The sequence below is a fragment of the Schistocerca americana genome, chromosome 2, assembly GCF_021461395.2.
Source record: "Schistocerca americana isolate TAMUIC-IGC-003095 chromosome 2, iqSchAmer2.1, whole genome shotgun sequence".
Classification (NCBI taxonomy): Eukaryota; Metazoa; Arthropoda; class Insecta; order Orthoptera; family Acrididae; genus Schistocerca; species Schistocerca americana.
The window spans coordinates 931,799,065-931,823,262 of NC_060120.1; the positions used below are offsets into that span (position 1 = coordinate 931,799,065).

Below are 24,198 nucleotides of genomic sequence, written 5' to 3' on the forward strand. Positions count from 1 at the left end.
GAAAAGTTTCAGTACTGCTGCTTTGACCAACTGATATTTCGGTTTTTTACCCGGTTAATATTAAAAAATAAAAACACCTGTTATAACTGATACCAAGCAAATACAGAAGAGTATCAGGGACTGGCCCCTTTCAGCTTTCTTTCGTACTTGCAGTTTCCTAAAGCAGTACTACGCAATCTTCAAAAACACTTGAAAAAATCCGTTTAAAGATTAGACTATTTCCAAGCGCTGTTACGTTAAAAAAATTTCGTGCATATTAACGTAATTGCTGGTACCTGAGTGCGTAGCGTGCATGTCTGATGATCGTAAGTCGCTACATTTATTACCAAGTGGGGTGTTATTTAACAAATATTGAATCACAATTTTTGATAAAAATAACCTGTTGTACTTTGACTATCCATTGTCCTGGATGGAGGGAATACAGAAATCTATATGATTACCAGTTACAAATAAAATAATCTCTGGCTATGTGACAGGTCTGTAACATTTTCTTAAATGATCTATTCCGGGAATTCCGTTCTCATCTTCAGATGCGTCTGTGCACATAGCAAAAATTTTCCATAAATTTAAGTGTTTTCAAAAACCATTTAGCAAAATTTTTGCTATGTGCATAAGTGCATCTGATGATGCAAGTGGAATTCCCAAAATGGATCACGTACTAAAAAATTTATAAAAACATCTCACAGCCATAGGCTATTTTGTTTATAGTAGTTAACCTTTTTCATTTTAGTTATTAGTCATTCGAAAGTAAATTAAAATTTGAGACACATATGGGAAATGCCTTATTGTGAAATGAAAAAAAAATTATATCCATCAATAATACTGTTCAATATTTAGAAATTAAAAAAATCTTATTTTGTGTTCGTTGTTTCAGATTTTTGTACTATATTTTAATTCACATTGAGTACTCACAGTTATTAATTAAAAATAAAGCGATGTTATTTTTATTAAAAAGTATGATTCAGTATTTAACAGTTAACATTTCCGTTTGCTCCGCACAGGTAACGCTAAGTATCTATGGCTTGTATCTACGACGTGTCTGTAGTAGCGGTAATAAATTATGTACATAAATGTTCCTCAGGAATCTCTTATTGAAAACCATACCAAAATCCCTACCGTAAAAAATTTTCGACGATACTGAGCCACAGACATAGATTATTTTTTGAAATAATACACCGCAATTTGACTGTATCTTTCTGTATATTTCCTGTGTAGATTCTAGATTTCTGCTTTCACGCTGTTATCAAGTACAGTGATATGAGACCATTAACGTATTTTTCTGTGTACTGTGCGGCTTGACATATTATTTAACTCCATTATCGAGTACAATGTTCGTAGATCATTAACGTCATTTTGCTGTGTACTGTGCAGGATGACAAATACACAGTTCAACAATTTGCTTAACATGATATAAATTGTTCAAAATTAACGCTTTTTTAGGAACGCAGCACATTACTGTACAAAGATATCATTTCTGGGAAAGTCAGCCCAAAAAAGGTAAACACAAGACTGGCACATGCCTTCAAGATGTAACAATGAAAGCAGTGTCAAAGAATATAGGCTCTAGAAGACCTGACACATTAAAATGTATAACAGATATAAACTTACTAGTAAGTCATCCTGCGCAATGCACAGCAAACTGCATTAATAGTTTGAGATCATTGTACTCGATAATGGCGTGAAAACCGAAATCTAGGTTGTTCACGGGAAATATACAGATATATACAGTCAAATGGCGGAGTATTCTTTAAAAAAATCGCTATAATAGTTCCCGAGATTAGCTTTGTGCGAAAGCGTCCGATACCAGTGCAACTATTAGAGGTTTTCTGCAAAAAGTTGCAGAAAGGTAGGTGGATTATGCAAGACATTAACCTCTACCGTGTGTGTTCAGATGTCTCGTTACTTGTGACGACACAAAGCTTTCCTTTTCACCGTTTACGTTTCTCCGTCGGCATGATTCTAAATTGGTTGGGAATGGATGGCTTCTAGTGACAGTACCCCTGATTTTTTGGTGAATTGAGCGATGTGGTACAGATTAGTACACTGGACTGGCATTCGGGAGGATGGCAGCTGAAATCCCCCTCCAGCCATCCACGCTAGGTTTTTCGTGGTTGACCTAAGTTGCTCAAGAGAAATGACGGTATGGTTTCTTCGAAAAGAGCATGACCGAATACTTCTCCATTCCATCCAACATTCTGAGAGTGTGCTCCGTCTCTAAGAATCTCACCGTCGATGACACGTTACTCTTTCTGGATATGTTGATTAATGTATTGCAGGATTACTTTCTCTTGAGCAACTTAGGCCAACCACGAAAAACCTAGCGTGGATGGCTGGAGGGGGATTTCAGCTGCCATCTTCCCGAATGTCAGAGCAGTGTACTAACCTGTACCTGAGCAGTGTACTAACCTGAATCGACCTGTATAGGTCGATTCACCAACAAATCAGGGGAAAAGTCAGTAGAAGCCATACATTCTCAAGGAAGTTCAGTTAAGCTGATGATATCGCCCTAGCTATCCAAAGCAAGCAGTTTGGAGACACTGAAAACATCCTCACAACTGACCTAAACAAAATGCATGAGTATTTCACCAAATGGATGCTAATACCAAACCCCACCAAGACTGAAGTCAGCTGTTTTCATTTGAACAACTGAATGGCAGGATATGAGCTGAGGTTTCATATGAATAACAGTCAACTGCGATATCAGCCACAGCCAAAGTACCTGGGGGTCACTTTAGATAGGAGATTATCCATCAAAAGACACCTGGAAAATGCATCCAATAAAATAAGCTCACGGAACAGCCTCACTCAGAGGCTCTGCAGCACTAACTGGGGAGCAGCAGCAGACACACTACGAACCTCTGCACTCGCCTTAGTGTACTCTGCAGCCGAGTACTGTGCACGAGCGTGGTTAACCAGCAAGCATGTAAACGAGGTGGACACCCAGCTGAGCGTTGCTATGAGAACCATAACTGGGTGCATAAAGACTACCCCACTATATTGGCTTCCAACACTTAGTCATATAGCTCCACCCTCCCTGCGAAGACAGGAAGCTCTGATGAAGGAATACACAAAAATATTGAATAACCCCCTACTTCCTATCCATGAAGATGTCCCAGCTTTGGAAAGAATACGACTCCGCTCCAGAAATCCCCCTTTAAGACTGGCCCAACAACTGTCAGCTACCAACTTCAGCATGGATACTAAATGGCACGAGAGCTGGAGTGATAGTGCCTCCCCTGACAACCGTGAACTTATCTGTCCACCAGAGAAACCTAAGGGCTTTGAACTTCCACGACAGCTACGGAAAAGCCTAAACAGAATCCGAACAGGACATGGACTATGTGCACACAATCTACACAAGTGGGGAAAGCTTCCCAGCCCTAGCTGTGACTGTGGGGCACCTAATCAAACAATGCAGCGCATCGCCCAGGACTGTGAATTAAGAGCCTACCAGGGTAGTCGGGCTGACTTCTACAACGCCACACCGCCCTGCCTCGAATGGATGGCCAATTCGGACGTCAGAATTTGAAGACTTGTGTAACGCAAAATATCTGATGTGATGTTACTTTTTATTGTGTTGATGTATTATATATTATCTGAATATGTATCCTTCACTTATGTATTTTATGGTGTATTTTATCATATAATTTCATATGTAATAAGTGTAAACCATGTGTGTAGCGCAATACGCTAAATAAATAAATAAATGTCTCGGGTAAGTAATGAAGAGTGGTAAAGCTGTGGTTTAAATATTTTATTTAACAATAGTTAGTAAATATATAAAGTGGTGTGAGTGCGAGGGGTGAGAGCCTAGCTCTTGTTGAAGGTGTAGCTGAAGCCGTCGGGCGTCCGGCTGAGGCTGAGCTTGCCGGGCGGGTAGAAGCGGTGAGGCGCGGGCGTCGTCGTGTACTGCGGGATGGCGTTGTACTGCGCCTGCGGCTGGTAGTTGTACTGCGGCGCGGGCGCCGGGTTGTACTGCGGCGCGGGTGGGCGGTACGCGGGCGCAGGTGGGTTGTAGGCGGGCGCCGGCGGGTTGTAGGCGGGCGCCGGCGGGTTGTAGGCGGGCGCTGGCGGGTTGTACTGCGGCGGCGGGTTGTACTGCGGCTGCGGCTGGTACTGCGGCTGTGGCGGCACCTGCCGAGGCACAACAAGCGCCGCCTCAGTCAACACACTCACTGTCAAGCAGTGCCGAGCTAAGCACATTGGTTAATTGGCCTGTGATCGGATCTGACAAATCTTGAACGTGAGGTTCGACTGCCTGAAACGACTGAGAAATATTGTCTACACTCTGCAACTGACTGTCCAGAGGACGCCGTTAGAAGAAAGCATTGCCTTACATGGTTTCCGATTGGCTAGTTTCGAGAACAGAGACCCCAGAATAAGGAGGTGTGGCGTCAGTTTAAGAGTGAACGTGCATGGAGAAAGATATGCATAGTGCAAGACTGTGTTATGTTCTACTTATCACTTTTTACGCTTCCGTACCTCAGTCTGTAAAAACGGAATCCTTATATGGTCGCTTTGTTGTCAGTCAGTCTGTCTCTCCGACTGTTAAGAATCCTTTTTCTCTGTGGAGCGGGTGAAGTATCAAGTTCAGATTTTTATCGTATGTGAAGGTGTATGGTCCCTTAGTGGTGTAAAAATTTTAAGCTTCTAAGTCACTTCAATCAAAAGATACGCCTATTTATGACACATATTTTGATATTAGAAAACTCACTCGCCAAAACATACACGTTGCTTCCAGCTGACCTAGAATAATGAAATTCGGTAAGAAGCAAAGTTTCACAGTACAAGTACAGGAGAAAATCTGAAAATCGGTAACTTGCAGTTATTTAACACGAAAAATATATTTTTGTTCTGTCTGTTTGTCTGTCCGTCTGTTAAGACCCGTTTTCTCTGGGACAGTTTGGGGTATCAAGTTCAAATTCACGTCACATATCAGGGCCTATGTTCCCTTGGCGGTGTAAAAATTGCAAGCTTCTACGTCAAAGCAATCAGGAAATTAGGTCATTTATATCATATATTATAATGCTCGCAAAATCAGTAGTCAAAACGTTGACCTAGAAACACGAAATTTGACAAGAAGTAGGTTTCACAATACAAGCAATAAAAAAATTCTGAAACTTCTTGAATTGTAATTACAACATATAAAAAACATCTCTTGCCATTTGAACATACATTAAATTCCTCATCCGTCAGGAGGGTAATAGACCAACTATGTGCAAACATAAAATGTAAGTTGTAGTCATAAAAAAATGAAAAATGTTTTGTTAAATTTTCTCTCTCTACATATGTAAACTGACGTCCCCTGCTCGCTTCTCTCTGTATGTCCGGGTTAGTCTGAGGAACTACTGTAGAGATTTTGATATCTTGGAATTCCCAGGACCAATATCTTTCCAGTGTCGATATCGATAACAGGCAAAAATCGTTGAGATTCTCGATTCCCAGGATGGATGAACTATGTAAATAAGTTTGTACGGAACCCCTAGTGCACTAATTCTACTCGAATTTGGTCAGTTTTTTTATGTGCTTATGATTGCAAGTGGTACCCGTTCCATAAGAACAGTTCTTGAAATAAAGAAAAAGTATCACAGCATCCCTAAAAAATAATTTAAAAATACATTGCCAATAGCCGAGCAGCGTATCAAACTTGAGGCGATCCTTATTATAATCAAAAGGGTGCTATTAATGGACACACGACCTTGGGATATATTCTGCGTGCTGTTACAACCAACCCACATGACGAGTTGAGCTACTGCAACGTGTCCCACATGTCATTTAGGCCAGGATTGTTCAGCGAGGCTGTTGGGGAGCGCAGGGCCGTGCGAAACACACAGACCAACAGATGAGACCAGCAACAAGGGAACACCTAGGCCATCGGACCCAGTTGTCACAGCACTGCCAGGCGAAGAGGACTGCTGCAATAGCAGACCTTCAGAGATAAACCTTAAAGAGAGGAGCTGTGGCTGTTGCCGATTGTGTTAATAATTAAATCTGCAGCGGTGTTATGTCCTAAATCACGCGAGAGAGTACAACAAATACGTCGATGACCAGTGCGAGACAGTAAACCTTGATTTAAAGGCCAGCCTGTCAAGTGAAGTACGATACCACTAAATTTAAAAATGAGCAAGTTTTATAATACGACAAAAATGCCAAAAACTGGGTCTATGTTCGCTTCAAGAATAACTGCGATTTTTGTAACTCAAATATTCTCATAAAATACGGCCAATTATTTGCAGGATGCAAATTATCCATTAAGAGACTGCTGTGAGAATCAGCTATAAATTTCTTATACGATAGCTGTCGATTGGAAATTGTTTTTTAGGAGGGCAACTTAATCGAAAACAATATTTGAATAGCAGCTTCCCAACATTGCCGTCCTTGCGCTAGGAAAATCAAAGAAATGGAGAAGGAAATAATATAAAAGTATTCTATGCTGATTTCGTGAGTTTTCGTTGGATTTAAGTTCTCAGAGAGTAGTAACACTTAACTGATTGATGGCTATCGTTATTATCAATTAGGTAATTAGGTAACTCATTTAGTTCGTAGGTGCATATATTTCGTGTCACCTTTTTGCATGCAGTTGTTTCCCTTACGTTACAATATATTTGTATTTGAGCTCACTGTAATCAATTATAGGCTGACCATGTTTGATCGGTGTTTCTGTTAGTACTTGTTTATTGCAAATTAAATTGCAACTGCTGGCACTAATTTATAAGGCAATCTCCGACAAATTACAGTTGCTGCGCGCCGCATACCGCATTCAACAAGATTCCTGTCGCTACTCGACGCGCTCTCTAGCAATGAGCATGAGAGAAAGCTCTTTGCTCTATAGAGCAGTGGAATGAAGGACCCTGATTTACACAATTTTTATCCAAGCGATGTGGAAAGAGTCAGTTTTCAGGCTACGTATACACGATATGTTTGGAGGTGTGGCTACATACTGGCCATTGATAAATTAGTAAATAGTAGAATTCGAATTCGGGATCTCCTGCTTACCAGGCAGGTGCGTTAACCACTGCGACGCCTGGATACAGTGTTTATCACAATTGCGTGGACTATCTCGGCACGCCTCTCAGCCGACCCACATTCCCACCTAGCGCCACCTATCCACAGTCTCTGTCCATGTCCTCCGTACCCACTACTTTGAGAGTCCCGCACAAGGTCGGACTTAATTGTACATTGTACTGATGGTGGTGGATACATTGCCCATCGAGACGAATCAGTTATATGAAACATAAAAAATGAAACATATCAGTGAACAGAGCATCGCTGCAAGTTTCGATTCGTGATTCTCGCCATGGCATAGTTGTACTAGGGACAATGGGCCTCAGGACATAATATAGCAAAATCATCCGGCCCGTATTGTCGCACTGAATCAGTTCGCACCAGCATATAGGCAGCCCAATGAAAAGATTTTCAACGCAGGCTGCTGTCGCGTCTTTCCAGACAATTTGTATCAGAGACTTTAGTAACGTATTGACGTTTGCTGCATCAAAGACTGTGCTCATACTGAGCATCTGTTATGTGGGTTAAAAACTTGAAGAAATGGTGCAAATGGCTCTAAGCACTATGGGACTTAACATCTGTGGTCATCAGTACCCTAGACTTAGAACTACTTAAACCTAACTAACCTAACTACATCACACACATACATGCCCGAGGCAGGATTCGAACTTGCGACCGCAGCAGCAGAGCGGTTCCGGACTGAAGTTCCTGGAACCGTTCGGCCACAGCAGCCGGCTTGAAGAGATGCTCTGTCCACTAATACGTCTCTATTTTCTGTTAGTCTTATAGTTTTTGTGCAGTCATCTTACAAGGCCATGGACGTACTCACGAATAATCTTGTACTACTCAGTCCCTGAAATGACTTCGATTCGTACAGTACACGTGATATTCCACAACGATTATGGGAGTTCATGGTCTATGACACTAAGTGCTAGAAGAACAGCATTAGCACACTTCGTCTTACTGAAATTTAAGAGTACTTTAAGGTGCATATGCACACTCAGGAACCGTGAGTAAACCGACTGACGCAAAGAATCTCACCTGAAATTCTGCGAGCCCTTTAACTGGGTCTGACTACCATCCAGGGGGCCCAAGTTCGATTCCCTGCCGGATCGGAGACTTTCTCCGTTCGGGGTATGAATGTTGTGTCGTCCTGATCATCGTTTCATCATCATCGACACGCAAGTCGCTCAGTGTGGTGTCAACTGGAAAGACTTGCAAATCGGCGGCCGAACTTCCCCATCTGCAGGCTCCCGGCCGAGCTCGCGAGCGGGTAGACATTGACCGGATGAGAGTGCAGTCCGCACTGAGGCTGAGCACCCCTTCATGCTTGCCGAAGAAGAAGACAGCGAGCGCAAGGACACGTTTGCGAGGTTGTCATACGCTAAAGGGACACAGCGTGTCGTACCTGTGGGGGTGGGTTGGGAGCGACGGGCAGGTGGTCTCCGGTGGCGCGGAAGCCGTCCTTGCCGGCCGTGTAGGTGACGGTGCGGCGCTGACCGCTGGGGTCGACGTAGCTGTAGGAGCCGCGCCGGTTGCCGTCGACGTCGGACTCCTCCTTGAACTCGACTCCGTCCTCCTGGCTGTAGGCGGCGCCGAACGTGCCGTCTCCCGCCAGGTAGCGCTGCTCCGACAGGATGGCGGCGCGCTGGGCCTCGCTCGGCGGCACGTACTGCGCGCTGCAGGCGCACAGCGCGGCTGCCAGCGTCGCGACCAAAACCTGCGGCGCAACACAGACGGGACCGTGGGTAGGGGCGACACTACTGGCAGACTGTGCAGGGCTGTAGGGGTGATTGAGGACATTGTACTGAACAAGTATTTACCACGTTTACAGACTAATAATTATAGTTATTAGCGGTGGTATATTTTTAACTTGCTTAGTACCTCCAAGTACATGTGGCAAGAACGTGCCATTAATTCTTATATTCCCTTGGACAGCAGGTCAGTTGTTAAAGTGGGACGGATAACGATTAGTCTATATTCACTGACGTACTCACTTAGTGGTGCAGTTACGACCGTTCAGAAAACATCAGGTAGTAAATAACACTGAGGTGACAAAAATCATGGTATGGCCATTTTGACATGTACAGGTGGCGGTAGTATCGCCTACAGAAGAAATAAAATGGCAGTGAATTGGCAGAGCTGTCATTTGTATTCAGGTGATTAATGTTGAAACGTCCCTTTAGAAAAATTTATGAATTACTGTGCTGATAAACCTCTTACATTATTTCATTTTCAAACAGCTGAGCAGAGCTGAACGTACTCAGACATTTCGCTCGTTACTTATTCTGATCAACACTAAACTGACACATAATATTTTTAGCGCAAAGCAATCTGACTTCCAATAATCTCTACAAAAGAATGGCCCTGACTAACAATAATCTATACCTTTCATGAATCAATTACCTCACAAAAATCTACGTTACTCGAACTTCTGCAATACAGCGAGGACCAATACTGCCAGCTAAATAAAAGATTCTAACTACTGAAGGCACTAACTACTGATAGGCATAGTTAGCAAATGAAAGATTTTGATAGAGAACAAACAATGTATTTACCCTAATAGTGTTCAAAAGTCATAATATATATATATCAGTTCATGACATCCAGTCTTACAAATTTACTGTTTCTGGCCGACACACGTCCAGATCGTCCGCTCTCAAAACTCTGCCATCTCTCTTCCCACATTCACCACTGCTGGCGGCTCACCTCCAACTGCGCAACCCTACGCGCTGTTCACATCCAGCTGCCCAACACTACAATAGCGAATGTTCCAACAATGCCAACCAGCCACAGACTGCACACAGCACAGCCAGTGATTTTCATACAGAGCGCTACGTGGCGTTACCAACATAAAAACCTAAACAGCCTACTTACAATGTGAAAAGACGTCCGACGTGATTGTGACCTCACCACAGGAATTAACAGACATTGAACGCAGAATGGTAGTTGGAGCTAGAGGCGTGGGACATTCGATTTCGGAAATCGTTAGGGAAGTGGATTCCGACATCCTTAGTGTCAAGAGAGTGCCGAGAATACTAAATTTCAGAAATTACTACTCACCACGGACAATGCAGTGTCCGACGGTCCTCAATTAAGAGCAGTAGAGCTTGCGAAGAGTTATCAGTGCTAACAAGCACGCAACACTGCTTGAAATAACCGAAAAAATCAATGTGGGACGTACGATGAACATGCCAGTTATGACAGTGCTGTGAAATGTAGCTTAAAGGGGTAAGGCAGCAGATAGCCGACGAATCTCTTTGCTAACAGCACGACATCTCCTGTAGCGCCTCTGCTGGGCTCGTCACCTTATTGGCTGGACTCTAGACGACTGAAAAACCATGGCCTGGTCAGATGAGTCCCGATTCCAGTTGGTAAGAGCTAATGGTAGGATTCGAATGCGGCTCGGACCCTACGAAATTATAAATCCAAGTTATCAACAAGATAGTATGCAATGGCGTGGGTTGTGTTTACGTGGAATGGATGGGTTCTCCGTTTCAACTGAACCAATCATTGAGAGGAAATGGTTATGCTCGGCTACTTGGAGACCACTTGAAGCCATTCATGGACTTCATGTTCCCATATCACTAGGGGACAACTGTTCGCGATTGGTTTAATAACGTTGTGGACAATTCGAGCGAATGATCTGGCCACTCCCATCGCCCTACATGAATTCCATCGAACATTTATAGGACGTAATCGTGAGGTCGGTTCGTGCATAGACTCCTGCACCGCCTAGGTTTTCACATTTATGAACGGCTACAGAGGCAGCATGGCTCAACATTTCTGTAGGAGACTTCTAACGACTTATTGAGTCCATGCCACGTAGAGTTGCTGCATTATACCACGCAAAAGGATGTCCGGCACGATATTAGGAGGTATCCCATAACTAATGTCACCTCAGTGTATGTAACGCGCTTGTGGGAAGACCGTCAGACGCAGAGAAAAAGCAACTAACACAATGAAGTGCGTGCATATTAAGTTACCAATGATCACAATACATGCATTTATACCCGTTATACCCGGTATAGAAGTATCGGCGGTCGATGGTAAGGAGAAGCAGAAACACTTTTCACTTCATATAATAATTGGCAAATCTCTTTAAATGTCGATAAATGCAAGGGAGTGTCTATAATATAAAGAAAGGACCTAGTTGGATACGAAAATCTTTTGTCGTACTTTTCGGCCTATGGTCACACAAGAGGCTGAAAAATACAATAAAGATTAGATTATATAATACAATCTCATTTCACGAACTACATAGAGCACTACGGTATTACATGTTAGCGGGAAGCAGATTTTAATTTCACGGTTACCCCACGAGACCTTAGCAAACTGGTTACACGTGACGCCTGAAGCTTATGCAAACAGCTTGGCACTGCGCCCGTTGGAGTTGCATATAAATGAAGGTGCTGGCTTGTTTCGCTCGCCGCGTCTGATCGGCACGACTACAGTTAGGCTGTTAATCATTTCATAATCTCTTTTCTGCTCCGGTGGTTTTTGCTGTATACCTTTTCTATGGAACACATGAGACAAATAAAATAATTACAAAGTTTCCTAGAGGACGGAAATAAACTACTCTCTGTTACCGTTATGAAACTAGCACATAAAACCCGTATATTAATTAATGTTTCATTAATAGCTTTGAAAACTGCTTTTATCCGTATTGATCTCTCTATATACGTACTATATTCGAGAGACAGAGCTCCACAGCTGTTCATCGAGAGATGTCATATTGGCGAGCAGTAACGTGGGTCCCTTGTGATGATCTCGAATGTAGATTATCCACATTGATCTCACATACCTTGTTCTTTTGATCTATATGACTTTGACTTGCTTCCACATGAACACTTGGATGAAGTGCTTCCGCGGGCGGAGAGTAATGAACGTATGCAATTATTTTTCAGTTGTATCAGTGCGTTCTGTTGGTGTATAAACTTATGATTCTTCTTTAGCTCTTGAAGCGAAATAACAATGAAGTACTTCGTTCCGTAATCAATAAACGCATAGTAAAACAAGTAAAAGAATGAAAATCATTTCTTCCCACTTGCACTTAGTGCTCTATGGAGACGGGTGTTGCCAAGCAAAAATAATTATCGCTCTCCAGTCTTATTTCAAATTTTCGGATATTAATTTTCTGAAATACTGCAAGTGCTCTTTACACCCACAGTTCATTGTTTTATACAGAGTTTATTTCTCTTTTCTGTATTTAGCGTTTCGCATGTCGAATGTGTTGTTATAACAAGCGCTATGAACGCTGAAGTTGTTGCTGCCTTATTTTCATAAATGCAACTCGCGTGTAGTTGTAGACCTTCCTCAAATGAAAGTTATTTATTTGCTGCCCTGCGGCCTGCAGGAACAGGCGAGTGACCTTTATTGAGAGACCGTTCAGGGACAAGCAGTGAATGGAACGTTGTATCATGGTACTGTGTAAATGTGCTGACATTTGCAGGTGACCGGTAGCAGACGTTCTGCAGACAGGAACGAAATAAATGCTGGAGTTAATAAAAACAACACAGTCTGAGCAAAGGTGCATATACGGTTTTGGCACGCATGAAATAGTACTGTCAAATTTTGGTGCCTTAAATAATATACGGACGTGAAATATTATAACATAATATACTAAAAGCGCAAATTGTTGTCTCGCGGTAATTACAAGAAAGCTCTGTCAGGTATTGATTGTTCTCAAAGGAAAAGATTCTAAAAAATCAGATATGAAGTGACGCATGATGGCAATATGTTTACTCCCGTAAAGCTCTTATTCGGATCGTGAAATTGAAAAATTTGAGTAACTGTAACCGAATTTTTTGTTTCAAGAAATCTCTCCCACAGTCATTGGAAGTAGATCAGAAAACTAACTAGATTACTTGTCGAACGTCTACGAAGAAATAATTTCAAAAACAAACATATTATCTGTGAAAAGATCTGGAATATTTAATTTTCTGAATATTGAGGATAATAATATACAAATAGATATTTAGAGGTGAACTGCTGTAATAATACATTTTTCAAAAAATATAAACCTAATGTAAATTTCATTGAAGAGAATTCCTTGACATGTGAAAACCTCGGAAACATGGGAATTTTTTGCTGTTTCTAATTCCGTGAACCACTGACTCATTTATTAATGGTCAGTCATGAAGCTTCGTATTCAAAACTGTTTTTTTTTAGGCCTGTTTGCCACCTCTGGCATTCTGTAGACAAAATTTCGTAGTTATGCAATAGAAGTTCCAGTCGTATCTGCGTCTGAGTGATATTTTATCACTAAACTTTAAAAAATTTATATATGTGGTCACTCACGTGGTTCCTTTTCTATGTAAGGCCGCAGACGGGCGCTGGATGGGTGGCACAACTTATTAATATTGTAGAAGATTGCAAAATGGTTAGTAATGAGGAGATAATAATAGAATTTGTGATATGGATGACTGATAACAATATCAAATTGCTGTACTTTGTACAGGACCGGAAGTCGAACCCTTATGCAAAAAAAGGAATGGAGGGCAACCGGACGCAAGTAAGAGCTTTGTGTTACGTAGACACTACTTAGGCATTTTTGAAGGGCCGGAAAGTGATTTAGGCAGATACTGACAACATAATGAAAGGAGCAAAGAGATCTTGGAAAACTGTCCGAAACGTGTCTGAACACCAGAAAACATTAGTTACATGAAAGCCTCCAGGAAATTCCAAACCGAATACAACACCGATTATCTGTGCGACTGGACAGTAAAATATCATTTTTTGGGAGTGTTTTCAAAAACAGCCTACTTCTTTATCTTCAAAAAAATTTGTATTTTGCATGAGTTAGTTTCAAGATCAATAGGCATTTGTTTAGTTACGAAGGTGGTTTCGAATGAAGTGGTATCGAGAAATTGCATCCTCAATATTTCATTTCTTCAGATGATGTCAGATTCTGCCTCTGTCTGGATATTTTAACTCGTGAAACAGGTTCATTACGCATCAAAAAATCCTCACCAGGACCTAGAACAGTCTTTACATAACGTTAATTTTGGTATTTGGTGCTCAGTTTGCTGACCTGTTTTAGTTTGTCCACACTAAACGTAGCATATACATTGGTAAGAATAAAAAAATTCCATTATATGGAAATTTATCTTAAACAGACAGCCGTCTCTCAGTCCTGCAAATACGGACAAAACTGTTGCGTCCCTGTATTTGCCTGAGCAGAAGATGACACCCAAAACGTTTCGAGGTGCCATTCACCAAGATTGGAATACCAGTTATTCGATATAGAAAGATTGCTTTTTTACGTTTAAGGTTTTCTTCACAGGAACGCAAGTATTGTTGATTAGCTCAGGAGCTTACCTCACCTGCAGGTTGTCTGCAACTGTTGAGTCTCGGTAGGTGGCCATAAGATGACTTAAAATTTCTGTTCGATGCGGTGAATAGCAACTTGCTCTAATGTCAGTTACTGCAGATGAATGCTAAATGTAATCCTGCAATGTACGAATACAGTGTGGTGGACTAGTTGACACAGTCACATCGATTAAATTGTGAGGCAGAAGGTTGCAAATCGACATGAAATAGATGAAGCGGGTAAGGTGGTTTGTAGTCCAGGCAATGGTCGACTTCGCTCTCCCGAAAGAATTCCAGGAAAGTGTAGTTTGGAGACTGCTTACGGAACACTTAAGCGACTTATTTTTAGTACTGCCTGAGTGTTTAGGATCCTCACCAGGTCGCGATTTACTGGAGAACGATCCTGATCAAACTGTCACTAACGTATATCGCGTGTAAGGACCACGAAAGCGAGATTAGAGAAATCGAGCTCGTTCGGAAGCACATAGACAGTCGTTTTTCATTCGCTTCATTTCCGAGTGCAACAGAAAAGGGAATAATTAGGAATGCCAGAATGTACTCTCTGCAACGCACGAATTATGTATGTAGAAGTAGAAATTAGGCGTGTACGACAAACAGACCAAAAACAGTATTAGTGTGATGGTATTCGCTGTTTGACGTTCTCGCGACGTTTCAAGATATACGGCTTTCAGTAACGATCAGCAAGTGATCGCACCTTGTAGCGCTAACAAGATGCTACATCACTGGTTATCGGAAGTAGATCAGGGAGGCAGCGCGGACGACTACGACAACGATGTACAGCTAACCGCCGCGGTACTGTTACACCGGCAAGGTCGCGCCGCTTGTCGCAGAACCGGCTCCCGCCCATGTCGTCATGTTGCTCCTTCTCGTCTGCAGTTAACTCGTTCGTCGCTCGTGAGTGCTCTCTGGAACACGCTGGACAGCTACGCATCTAATGTGCTCGCTTCTGACTCATCAGCTTTATATGTGCGTTGCTGCTAGCTAGGAAACCTTTCAGTTAAATGGCAAGGCTGGCGTCGGCTTAACATTCATTACTATTGCTATTTCGTTTTCCAACGATGACGCGCCGTGGATATATACACTACTGGCCATTAAAATTGCTACACCACGAAGATGACGTGCTACAGACGAGAAATTTAACCGACAGGAAGAAGATGATGTGATATGCAAATGATTAGCTTTTCAGGGCATTCACACAAGGTTGGCACCGGTGGCGACACCTACAACGTGCTGACATGTAGGAAGTTTCCAGCCGATTTCTCACACACAAACTGCAGTTGGCCGGCGTTGCCTGGTGAAACGTTGTTGTGATGCGTCGTGTAAGGAGGAGAAATGCGTGCCATCACGTTTCCGACTTTGATAAAGGTCAGATTGTAGCCTATCACGATTGCGATTTATCGCATCGCGACATTGCTGCTCGCGTTGGTCGAGACCAAATGACTTTTAGCAGAATATGGAATCGGTGGGTTCAGGAGGGTAATACGGAACACCGTGCTGGATCCTAACAGCCTCGTATCACTAGCAGTCGAGATGACAGGCATCTTATCTGCATGGCTGTAACGGATCGTGCAGCCACGTCTTGATCCCTGAGTCAACAGATGGGGACGTTTGCAGACAACAACCATCTGCACGAACAGTTCGACGACATTTGCAGCGGCATGGACTATCAGCTCGGAGACCATGGCTGCGGTTACCCTTGACGCTGCATCAGAGACAGGAGCGCCTGCGATGGTGTACTCAACGACGAACCTGGGTGCACGAATGGCAAAACGTCATTTTTTCGGATGAATGCAGGTTCTGTTTACAGCATCATGATAGTCGCATCCGTGTTTGGCGACATCAGGGTGAACACACATTGCAAGTGTGTATTCGCCATCGCCTTACTGTCGTATCACCCGGCGTCATGGTATGGGGTGCCACTGGTTACACGTCTCGGTCACCTCTTGTTCGCATTGATGGCACATTGAACAGTGGACGTTGCATTTCAGATGTGTTACGACTCGTGGCTCTACTCTTCATTCGATCCCTGCGAAACCCTACATTTCAGCAGGATAATGCACGACCGCATGTTGCAGGTCCTGTACGGGCCTTTCTGGATACAGAGAATGTTCGACTGCTGCCCTGGCCAGCACATTTTCCATGTCTCTCACCTATTGAAAACGTCTGGTCAATGGTGGTCGAGCAACTGGCTCGTCACAATACGCCAGTCACTACTCTTGATGAACTGTGGTATTGTGTTGAAGCTGCATGGGCAGCTGTACCTGTACACGCCATCCAAGCTCTGTTTGACTCAATGGCCAGGCGGATCAAGGCCGTTATGACGGCCAGAGGTGGTTGTTCTGGGTACTGATTTCTCAGAATCTATGTAGCCAAATTACGTGAAAATGTAATCATATGTCAGTTCTAGTATAATATATTTGTTCAATGAATACTCGTTTATCATCTGCATTTCTTCTTGGTGTAGCAATTTTAATGGCTGGTAGTGTATATATACACTTGGTGTATGAGAGATGTAATGAGACTGACAACACTGCGAGCCATCTGACAATGCTGTGTTGTTCCACTTGTATAAACATAGACCGGTGTGTTCATCCCTTCCAGATGGTCAGTCCGAGTTTCAGCTCCTTATGATCATCACGTGATTTTTATGAGCACGATCAGTGAGATTTGTTCTTGTTGTATGTTACGAAAATGGAAATGCGGAATTTAGAGCAACGTTACTCCATCAACTTTTGTGTCAATAGGAATCCGCAAGTGTGACCTTTGAAAGGCTGAAACAGACCTATGGGGAACATTTCAAATCGTTTTTCGCTGCACAAATAAGTTTTGGAAGGTCGAGAACGCGTTGAAGATGAACTTCTCTCAGGGAGACCTTTCATCTTCAAAAAGTGACGAAAACATCGAACGTGTGCGTGCTATTGTGAGATCAGATAGACGTTTAACAATAAGGGTTATGGGGACCTATTAAACATTTCCACCGTACATCAAATTTCGACGGAAGTTTTGCACATGTCAAAGGTTTGAGCCAAAATGGTGCCGGAAAACCTTCACAATTGAGCAAATGGTTCAAATGGCTCTGAGCACTATGGGACTTATCATCTGTGGTCATCAGTCCCCTAGACTTAGAACTACTTAAACCTAACTAACCTAAGGACGTCACACACATGCATGCCCGAGGCAGGATTCGAACCTGAGACCGTAGCGGTCACGCGGTTCCAGACTGAAGTGTCTAGAACCGCACGGCCACACCGGCCGGCTCACAATTGAGCAGAAGGACAATTGAAGAAAGGTGTGAGTTGATCTTGTTGAGATGATTGCTAATTACCACGAATTGTTCAGTTACATGGTGGCAAGTGATGAATCATGGGTTTCTTAATGTGATCCTTAGGCAAAGCGGTAAAACGAGAAGTGGCTCACTGGGACATCTCCTCGACCGAAAAAAGCTGGAATGAGCAAATCATAGATCAGAACCATGCTGATTTGTTTTTCTGACAGGGGAGTGTCGTGCATAAAGAATTCGTTCCTCCAGGACAAACCGTCAACCAAGTGTTTTGTAAAAATGTCCTTGGAAAGTTCAGAAAAAGAGTGAATCGTGTGAGACCGGACATTGACGACAAGTGGATGCAACACCATGACAACGACCCATGTCACACTGCCACTTCCATCACGGAATTTTTGATCTCAAAAGGCATTCCCGCTGTTCCACAGTCGCTCTTTTCACCTGATATGAGCTCTTGTGACTTTTTTCTTTTCCCGAAACTCAAAAAGTCTTAAAAAGACGTCATTTTGGAACTTCGGAGATCACTCATAAGAATGTGACCGACGTGTTAAAGGCTGTATCAGTTGAAGCCTTTCAGCGCTGCTGCCAAGACCGGGAACAATGACTTCGCCGGTGTGTAGCCGCCGAAGACAACTTCTTTGAAGGGCAGAACATTGTTGTTTCAAAAAAATAAGAAATTGGTAGATGAAGAATCGATCTCATTGATTTTCTCACACACCTTGTATACATAAACCGCACAATAACAAACATTAACAAGAACTATTACTACTATTGCTGCGTCGACTACTTCCTGACCGTTACTGAAAGCGATATATCTTGAAACGTCGCGAGAGCGTCAAACAGCGAATACCATTACACTCTTAAATCTAGCCTACGTCAAGCAATGGGACGTATTCAGATGGTTCAGACAGCAAAGGCTCGTTGCTGTAGATGAATGACCGTGAAACTAATGACTACGAAGTATCCATGTTGAGGGAAGAAGCGACAGATCTTACTACATTGTGACAGAGCATTTCTCACGTGGTTTGCTACTGGATTTCGATAAGTGTCAGCACAATATCCCAAAAGTTTTGGATTCAGATCATGATACGGTTGTACACTGACATATCTGGCTTGGTTGTCCCTCTGAAAGTATTGATTAGTAAGTTAATACCATGACAGGTTGTAGCGGACCAAGGAAACACCATCCCGCGTAACGTATTTCATTGTATAGAACTACCGCGCTCAAGACCATCTTATGCTTTGTTAATGACGGTATGTACCACCAAGACAGTCTTGAATGATACGACATATATGATATCTCCTTTGAGGAAGCGTACCATATGGGCGTCTGAATTCATTGTGAAGTGTCCTGCAGTACTGTTATAAACGATATTTTTCGGTAAACATGTCTCACATCTGTGGCATCACGCTAGTTCGTTGCATGCTTTGTGATGAATCCTCCCTTCATCTTCCCCGTTTGCCATGCACCTTAATGATTTATCTTCCGACACCCTGTATGTATGAATATTGTTACCAGCAATTTTTATCTGAAATTATTAACATCAATAACAGCCTTAGCTTGTGGATATGCTTCTGGCTAACGACATTATTTCTACTAGTTCACTTTCTTCTTTTCTCGCCAAAGCCGGAAATGTATGTTTCATGAAAGATAGGAGTGCAATTCGTGAGTAAGGCTAAGCGACTGTCTAATACTACAAAGTATGGTGTCATTGTTACTTCTTGTTCCTTTTCTCGATTTCAATAATAGAGATACCGCTGTCGAGTTCTAAATAACAGGGGCAAAAATTTCAGGACTGGAAACGCACAATCCATGAAGGAGATATTTTGCATTAGATGTTTCCGTTTGGTGCCTAGTTACATCAGTTCACACAGCGTCATAATAAGAGCAGCGTTTTCCGTTTACTTTCCGTTCGACAAAAATACCTGAAACAAACAATATACACCGAAATCAAACCCTTGTGCGGATGATGTTATATGTTCAACATGACAGAAAATCGATGAGCTGTTTTACGACACTCTTCATAAAATATTCCCAAATTTAAATGTATGTATTTGTGTACAAGAATCGAAGCACTACTAGAGGAAGAAGCAATTTTTCTTTCGCCAATTTTTGACTGATTGTCCACAGGAGAAATGTTCGAGGTGGATGTGCCGGTCACATATGAAATGATTTTTCTAAGGGTTTCTCGTGTTTCCTCGGTGTGACTGATCGTTTGTTTTCTGTTTTGTAGCCATGCTGAAGATTTCATTTTGCGCACAATTGTCAGCTCGGCTGGAAATTCCAAAATATACTATCAGACCTTTGGACCCTTCTACAGTGGTAGCAAAATAAGTTCCTTCCGCGTGCGGAGCGAGAAAAAAAACAGTGATTAAGGGGAGAGCTAAACGAAACTCCTCATACAGGCTTCCGAATTCAAGCTTACGTGACTAAATCTAATTTGTGTTTTTCGTCTTGGAGACTGAAATCGTATGAAACCACAAATTTCGACATAAATAACAGTCACGGTAAAGCCTAACCAAAAATCTACGCACTAACAGAGAGTAATAAGGAAATGGAATGTGTAATACTATCGACCGCTAACACATGTTTTAGTGATTGATGTTTTCCGCGTTTGTCATAAATAAAGCAAGTGCTGGGACTTATCAGTTCGAAGGGAAACAGCCGACATCCTTTCCCACCCTTGACCTACCGGGGCTTGTGCTCCCTCATTAAAAGAATTTTGCGTCGAGGGGACATTTGTGTACAATCTTCCTTTCTTGCCAGTTGCTGCAGTAGCTGCTGATACGAGAAAAAGAGTCAGGAAACTACTGCATAGCATATTGATGCTGGGTGCCACCATCCAGGAAACTAGACCCTGCGATATCGCACCCTATTCTTGGCAACACGTGTTTATCACGTGCGAGTTTTCCCGCGCCTCAGTCTCTGCACGGTTCATCGGGATGGCGCAGTGGTAGTGCACTACACTCGTCTTCGGGAGGATGGCGTTTGAAATCCGTGGCCAGACGTTCAAATTTAAGTTATCTGAAGTTCCCCTACACCACTTAAGTGAACTCCAGGATGGTTCCTTTGACAAAAGCATCCCAGGTTTCCTTTCCCATGTTTCCCCAGTACTAGCTCGTCTTCCGCCTCTAACGACGTCGTCGTCGAGGAAACGGTAATCTCTAGTCTCCCGTCGCTTTCAACACGCCCGCGCAACGGGCGGACAAAGGTTCACGCCTTGCGCCACCGGCAGCGCCTGTCTCGCTTCCGACGGACACGTGCGGTCACAGGTGACATTACCGTCGAAGGCCTGCCCAGCCCTACGCGGCCTTGGGAAACGGGTTGGGTCGGTGGGCGTCGCAGGCCCCGCCATTTCCCGCCGCCCGCGCACTCTCGCTCTCGTTGCTGAACTCGCCTACGGTCCCATGGCTCTCCTCGGTTCTCACGCTGCGCGTTCTCCAACGTCCCATCCGCAGCCACGCGGAGCTGCAGTTCACGTCCTGCTTCCAGGCTGTCAGTTGCACTCTTACGACAGTGTAATTTCAGTTTCCCCCGCCCTTTCCTACACCAGTCGCGAATTCCGTTCGGGAACAACGACTATTGGTAGGCCTCTGTGCTAGTCTCTCTAATTTTACCTTTATGGTCCTTTCTATAAGGAGGAGTAAGCAAATTGTTGGTTGACTCTTCTAATTTTCTACGGAACTGTAACAGTAATCCACAACGTGACGCACAGCGCCTGTCTTGAACGTCTGGCACCGTTGTAGTCAGTCATATCTCGTAGATATTTCATTCTGACGAGCAGTACTCAAGTATCGGTCGATCGAGAATTTTGTAAGCTACCTCCTTCGTGGGTGGACTGCACTTTCTGAGGATCCTTCTAATGAATATGTCTGGCATTTGCCTGCCCTACAATTAGTTTTATGTGGTCTTTCCACTTTAAATCGTTACGCATGTAAACTACAAGATGTTCTGCGGATGTGACTGCTTCCAGTGATGGTCCTGCAATCGTGTAATCATGCCGTAACCGGTATTCCCGACTGTTTATGCGCAATATATTTAATTTCTTTGAGTGTCAACTGTCAATCCCTGGACCAAGCAACTATCCTCAGCAGGTCTTTCTGCATTACCCTACTGTTTTCCACCGTTAAGACTGCTCTGTACACAACAGCGTCATTCGTGACAGCCTCGTAGTGTTTCCGACGTTATCCACTAACTCCTTTGTATATATTGTGAACAGTGACGCACCTGCAACATTCTCTTCAGGTACACCAGATTTTGCTTTCACGTGTAAATAATGTCACTAAAAACGACATTCTATTTGTGCTATATTTGCAATATGCTGTTCAATGCAAACAAAAGACTGTCTCTTTGTCCATAAGTTCGTGTTACACCTATAGAGTGAACCGTATCGAACTCCTTTCGGACGTCAAGGCATCAATCTGGGCGCCAATATCCACTGCCTGCTGCGTCTCGTGGACCAAGAGTGGGAGCTACGTCATCGAATATTCAAATAAGAAACTCGCTGACTTAGCACCAGAAAACTCCTGTAATGCACTTAGCTCCATCACGCACTATAATTTCTTAGCGTTTCTGGATGCACGCGAGCCAAGTGATGTCCACTCCTATAAAACAGTGCTAAGTTACTCTCAGGATTTTTATGTACGGTCACTTGGTTAGTACCCATTCCAGTACCGTTGGCGTCAGACCCAATAATTTTGCAGGAAGTCGTTCCATGATGTATCTTTGCACAAACCTGGCGAGATGGCAAGACCCTGGACTTTTATTCAAGATGAGGGCAGTTCAGATCCCTATGCAGTCACCCAGATACGGGTTTCCCGTGGTTTCCTCAACTCTATTAATGATAATCATGGGATGTTTCATAGAAGCACATGACCGATGTTCTTTCTCATTCGTCGAAATCCGATCTTGTGCTCCATCTACAATGATCTCCTCACTGACTGAACGTTGTAACCTATTCTTCATTCCTTTCTTCTTCAAGCAAATAGAGTCTATCGCTGTATACTTGATATTTGTTTTCGGGCGACTTTGTGCTCAGCTACGTGACACAAGCAATTCAGAGATGCACGTTGTAAACGTCGAATATAATTGGACATTTTAGAGCTTATGCCAAATCCATCACTGGTAACGTTTTGAGGGACACAGAAATCTCATTTCACAGTAAATAAGATTCGTGCTAACCTAATTGAATGAAATGGTTCAAGCTACTTTATTTTTATGACCAATTTTGTACAGTTTCGCGTCTGAAGGAGGTCTGTCTTTTTATCGACATACAAATTTCGCGCACTTACTTTCCCGTACTGCTGTTTAGCTCACTATTAATTAGGAGCAGTTGCCATTACTTTTAAATAAATCTTCAGTGGTTGACGCGTTTCTGCACACCTGATTTCTTACCAGAACCGAATTATTCGTAAATTGCACTAATATGGTGTTTCGTGCACATCTATTTTTCGCAAGTTTGTCTATTTCTGCGTTGGTACTGCAACCTACACCCTTTTGAATGTGATCACTGTATTTGTGCCTTCATCTCTCTCTCTCCAGTTTTTACTTCATCACTTCTATTACCAAATTATACCTCGGTGCCCCATCAATCTATCCCTTCTTTTAGTGAATTCGTACCATGAAACTCTATCACACATATTTGTACATAGGTACGAAAGGACAATCACCACGAGCACAAACTACTTAATGAAAGCAGAAATGATGTAGCGACACATTTTATCTGTCGGCTCTAAGTTTTCATGCTGTCACATCACGTCTTGTCGGACGAAAACGGTAGCTCCTACAAGAACTGCAACGTACATAGACGTCAAGATATACTCTTAACACGTAACTTGAACTCTTGTCAAATTTTAGGGCACGCACGCAAATTATTGTGGTGATTCTCTGATACCAAGGTATCCTTAAAGCGAAGTATACATCAAAGAATATTACACCGGAAGAAGTAATGTCTAGCAAAAACCAAGAATCACAATTTTCAAGATTTTTTAAAGTTATTGGGACGGTCATAAACAAAAATTATTAGACAAAATATGAAACATGTACTCACGATGGTGTTCATGGTGAGTAGTGCCGTCGAGTCGGAGGAAGTGCCGGCGGAGTGCCCCGAGTGCGGACGATGTGCTCCACTTATATAGCGGGCGCCAGCCTTGTGGGGGAAGAGAGAGAGAGGGGGGGGGGGGAGGGGGGCGCGTCCAGGGACGGCGGGGACAGAGACGGAGACAGAGGCAGACAAGACAGAGCCGCGCGCTGCGCCCAGCCTGGCGTCACTCGCCTCCCATCGCCCGCCGCGCCTCCATTGTGTTCCCCACATCCGCGAGGGGCCGCCCCAGCAAACACTCTCGCACCAGGATTCACTTATGCTCTCGCGTTAGGAAAAAGGAGGGCCAGTTTCCTTAGGTACTGCTGCAAGACTCCAATGCACTTAAAGAGCGGCACTGTGGAACCAACATAAGTCATTTTTATGTAATTAGTTCCTTCTTCCATAGATCATTTGAAATAACAATTTTTCATCCAAATAATGTGGAATGTATCAATTTGCAGGATATGTACGCTCTATGATCATAATATTAGGACACCC

At 43.2% G+C, this 24,198-nt stretch overlaps 1 protein-coding gene across 1 annotated transcript; it reads right to left on the reverse strand.

Annotated features, from left to right (window-relative positions):
• Window positions 1–3,739: 3,739 nt before the first annotated feature.
• Window positions 3,740–23,791, reverse strand: LOC124596005 (extensin). Its single transcript, XM_047134955.1, has 3 exons — window positions 23,668–23,791; window positions 8,414–8,725; window positions 3,740–4,134 (listed from the first exon to the last, which is right to left on the reverse strand). Exons 1-3 carry the CDS (start codon window positions 23,677–23,679, stop codon window positions 3,811–3,813), a joined length of 648 nt encoding a protein of 215 aa, XP_046990911.1. The 5' UTR covers window positions 23,680–23,791; the 3' UTR covers window positions 3,740–3,810.
• Between the last annotated feature and the right edge of the window lie 407 nt (window positions 23,792–24,198).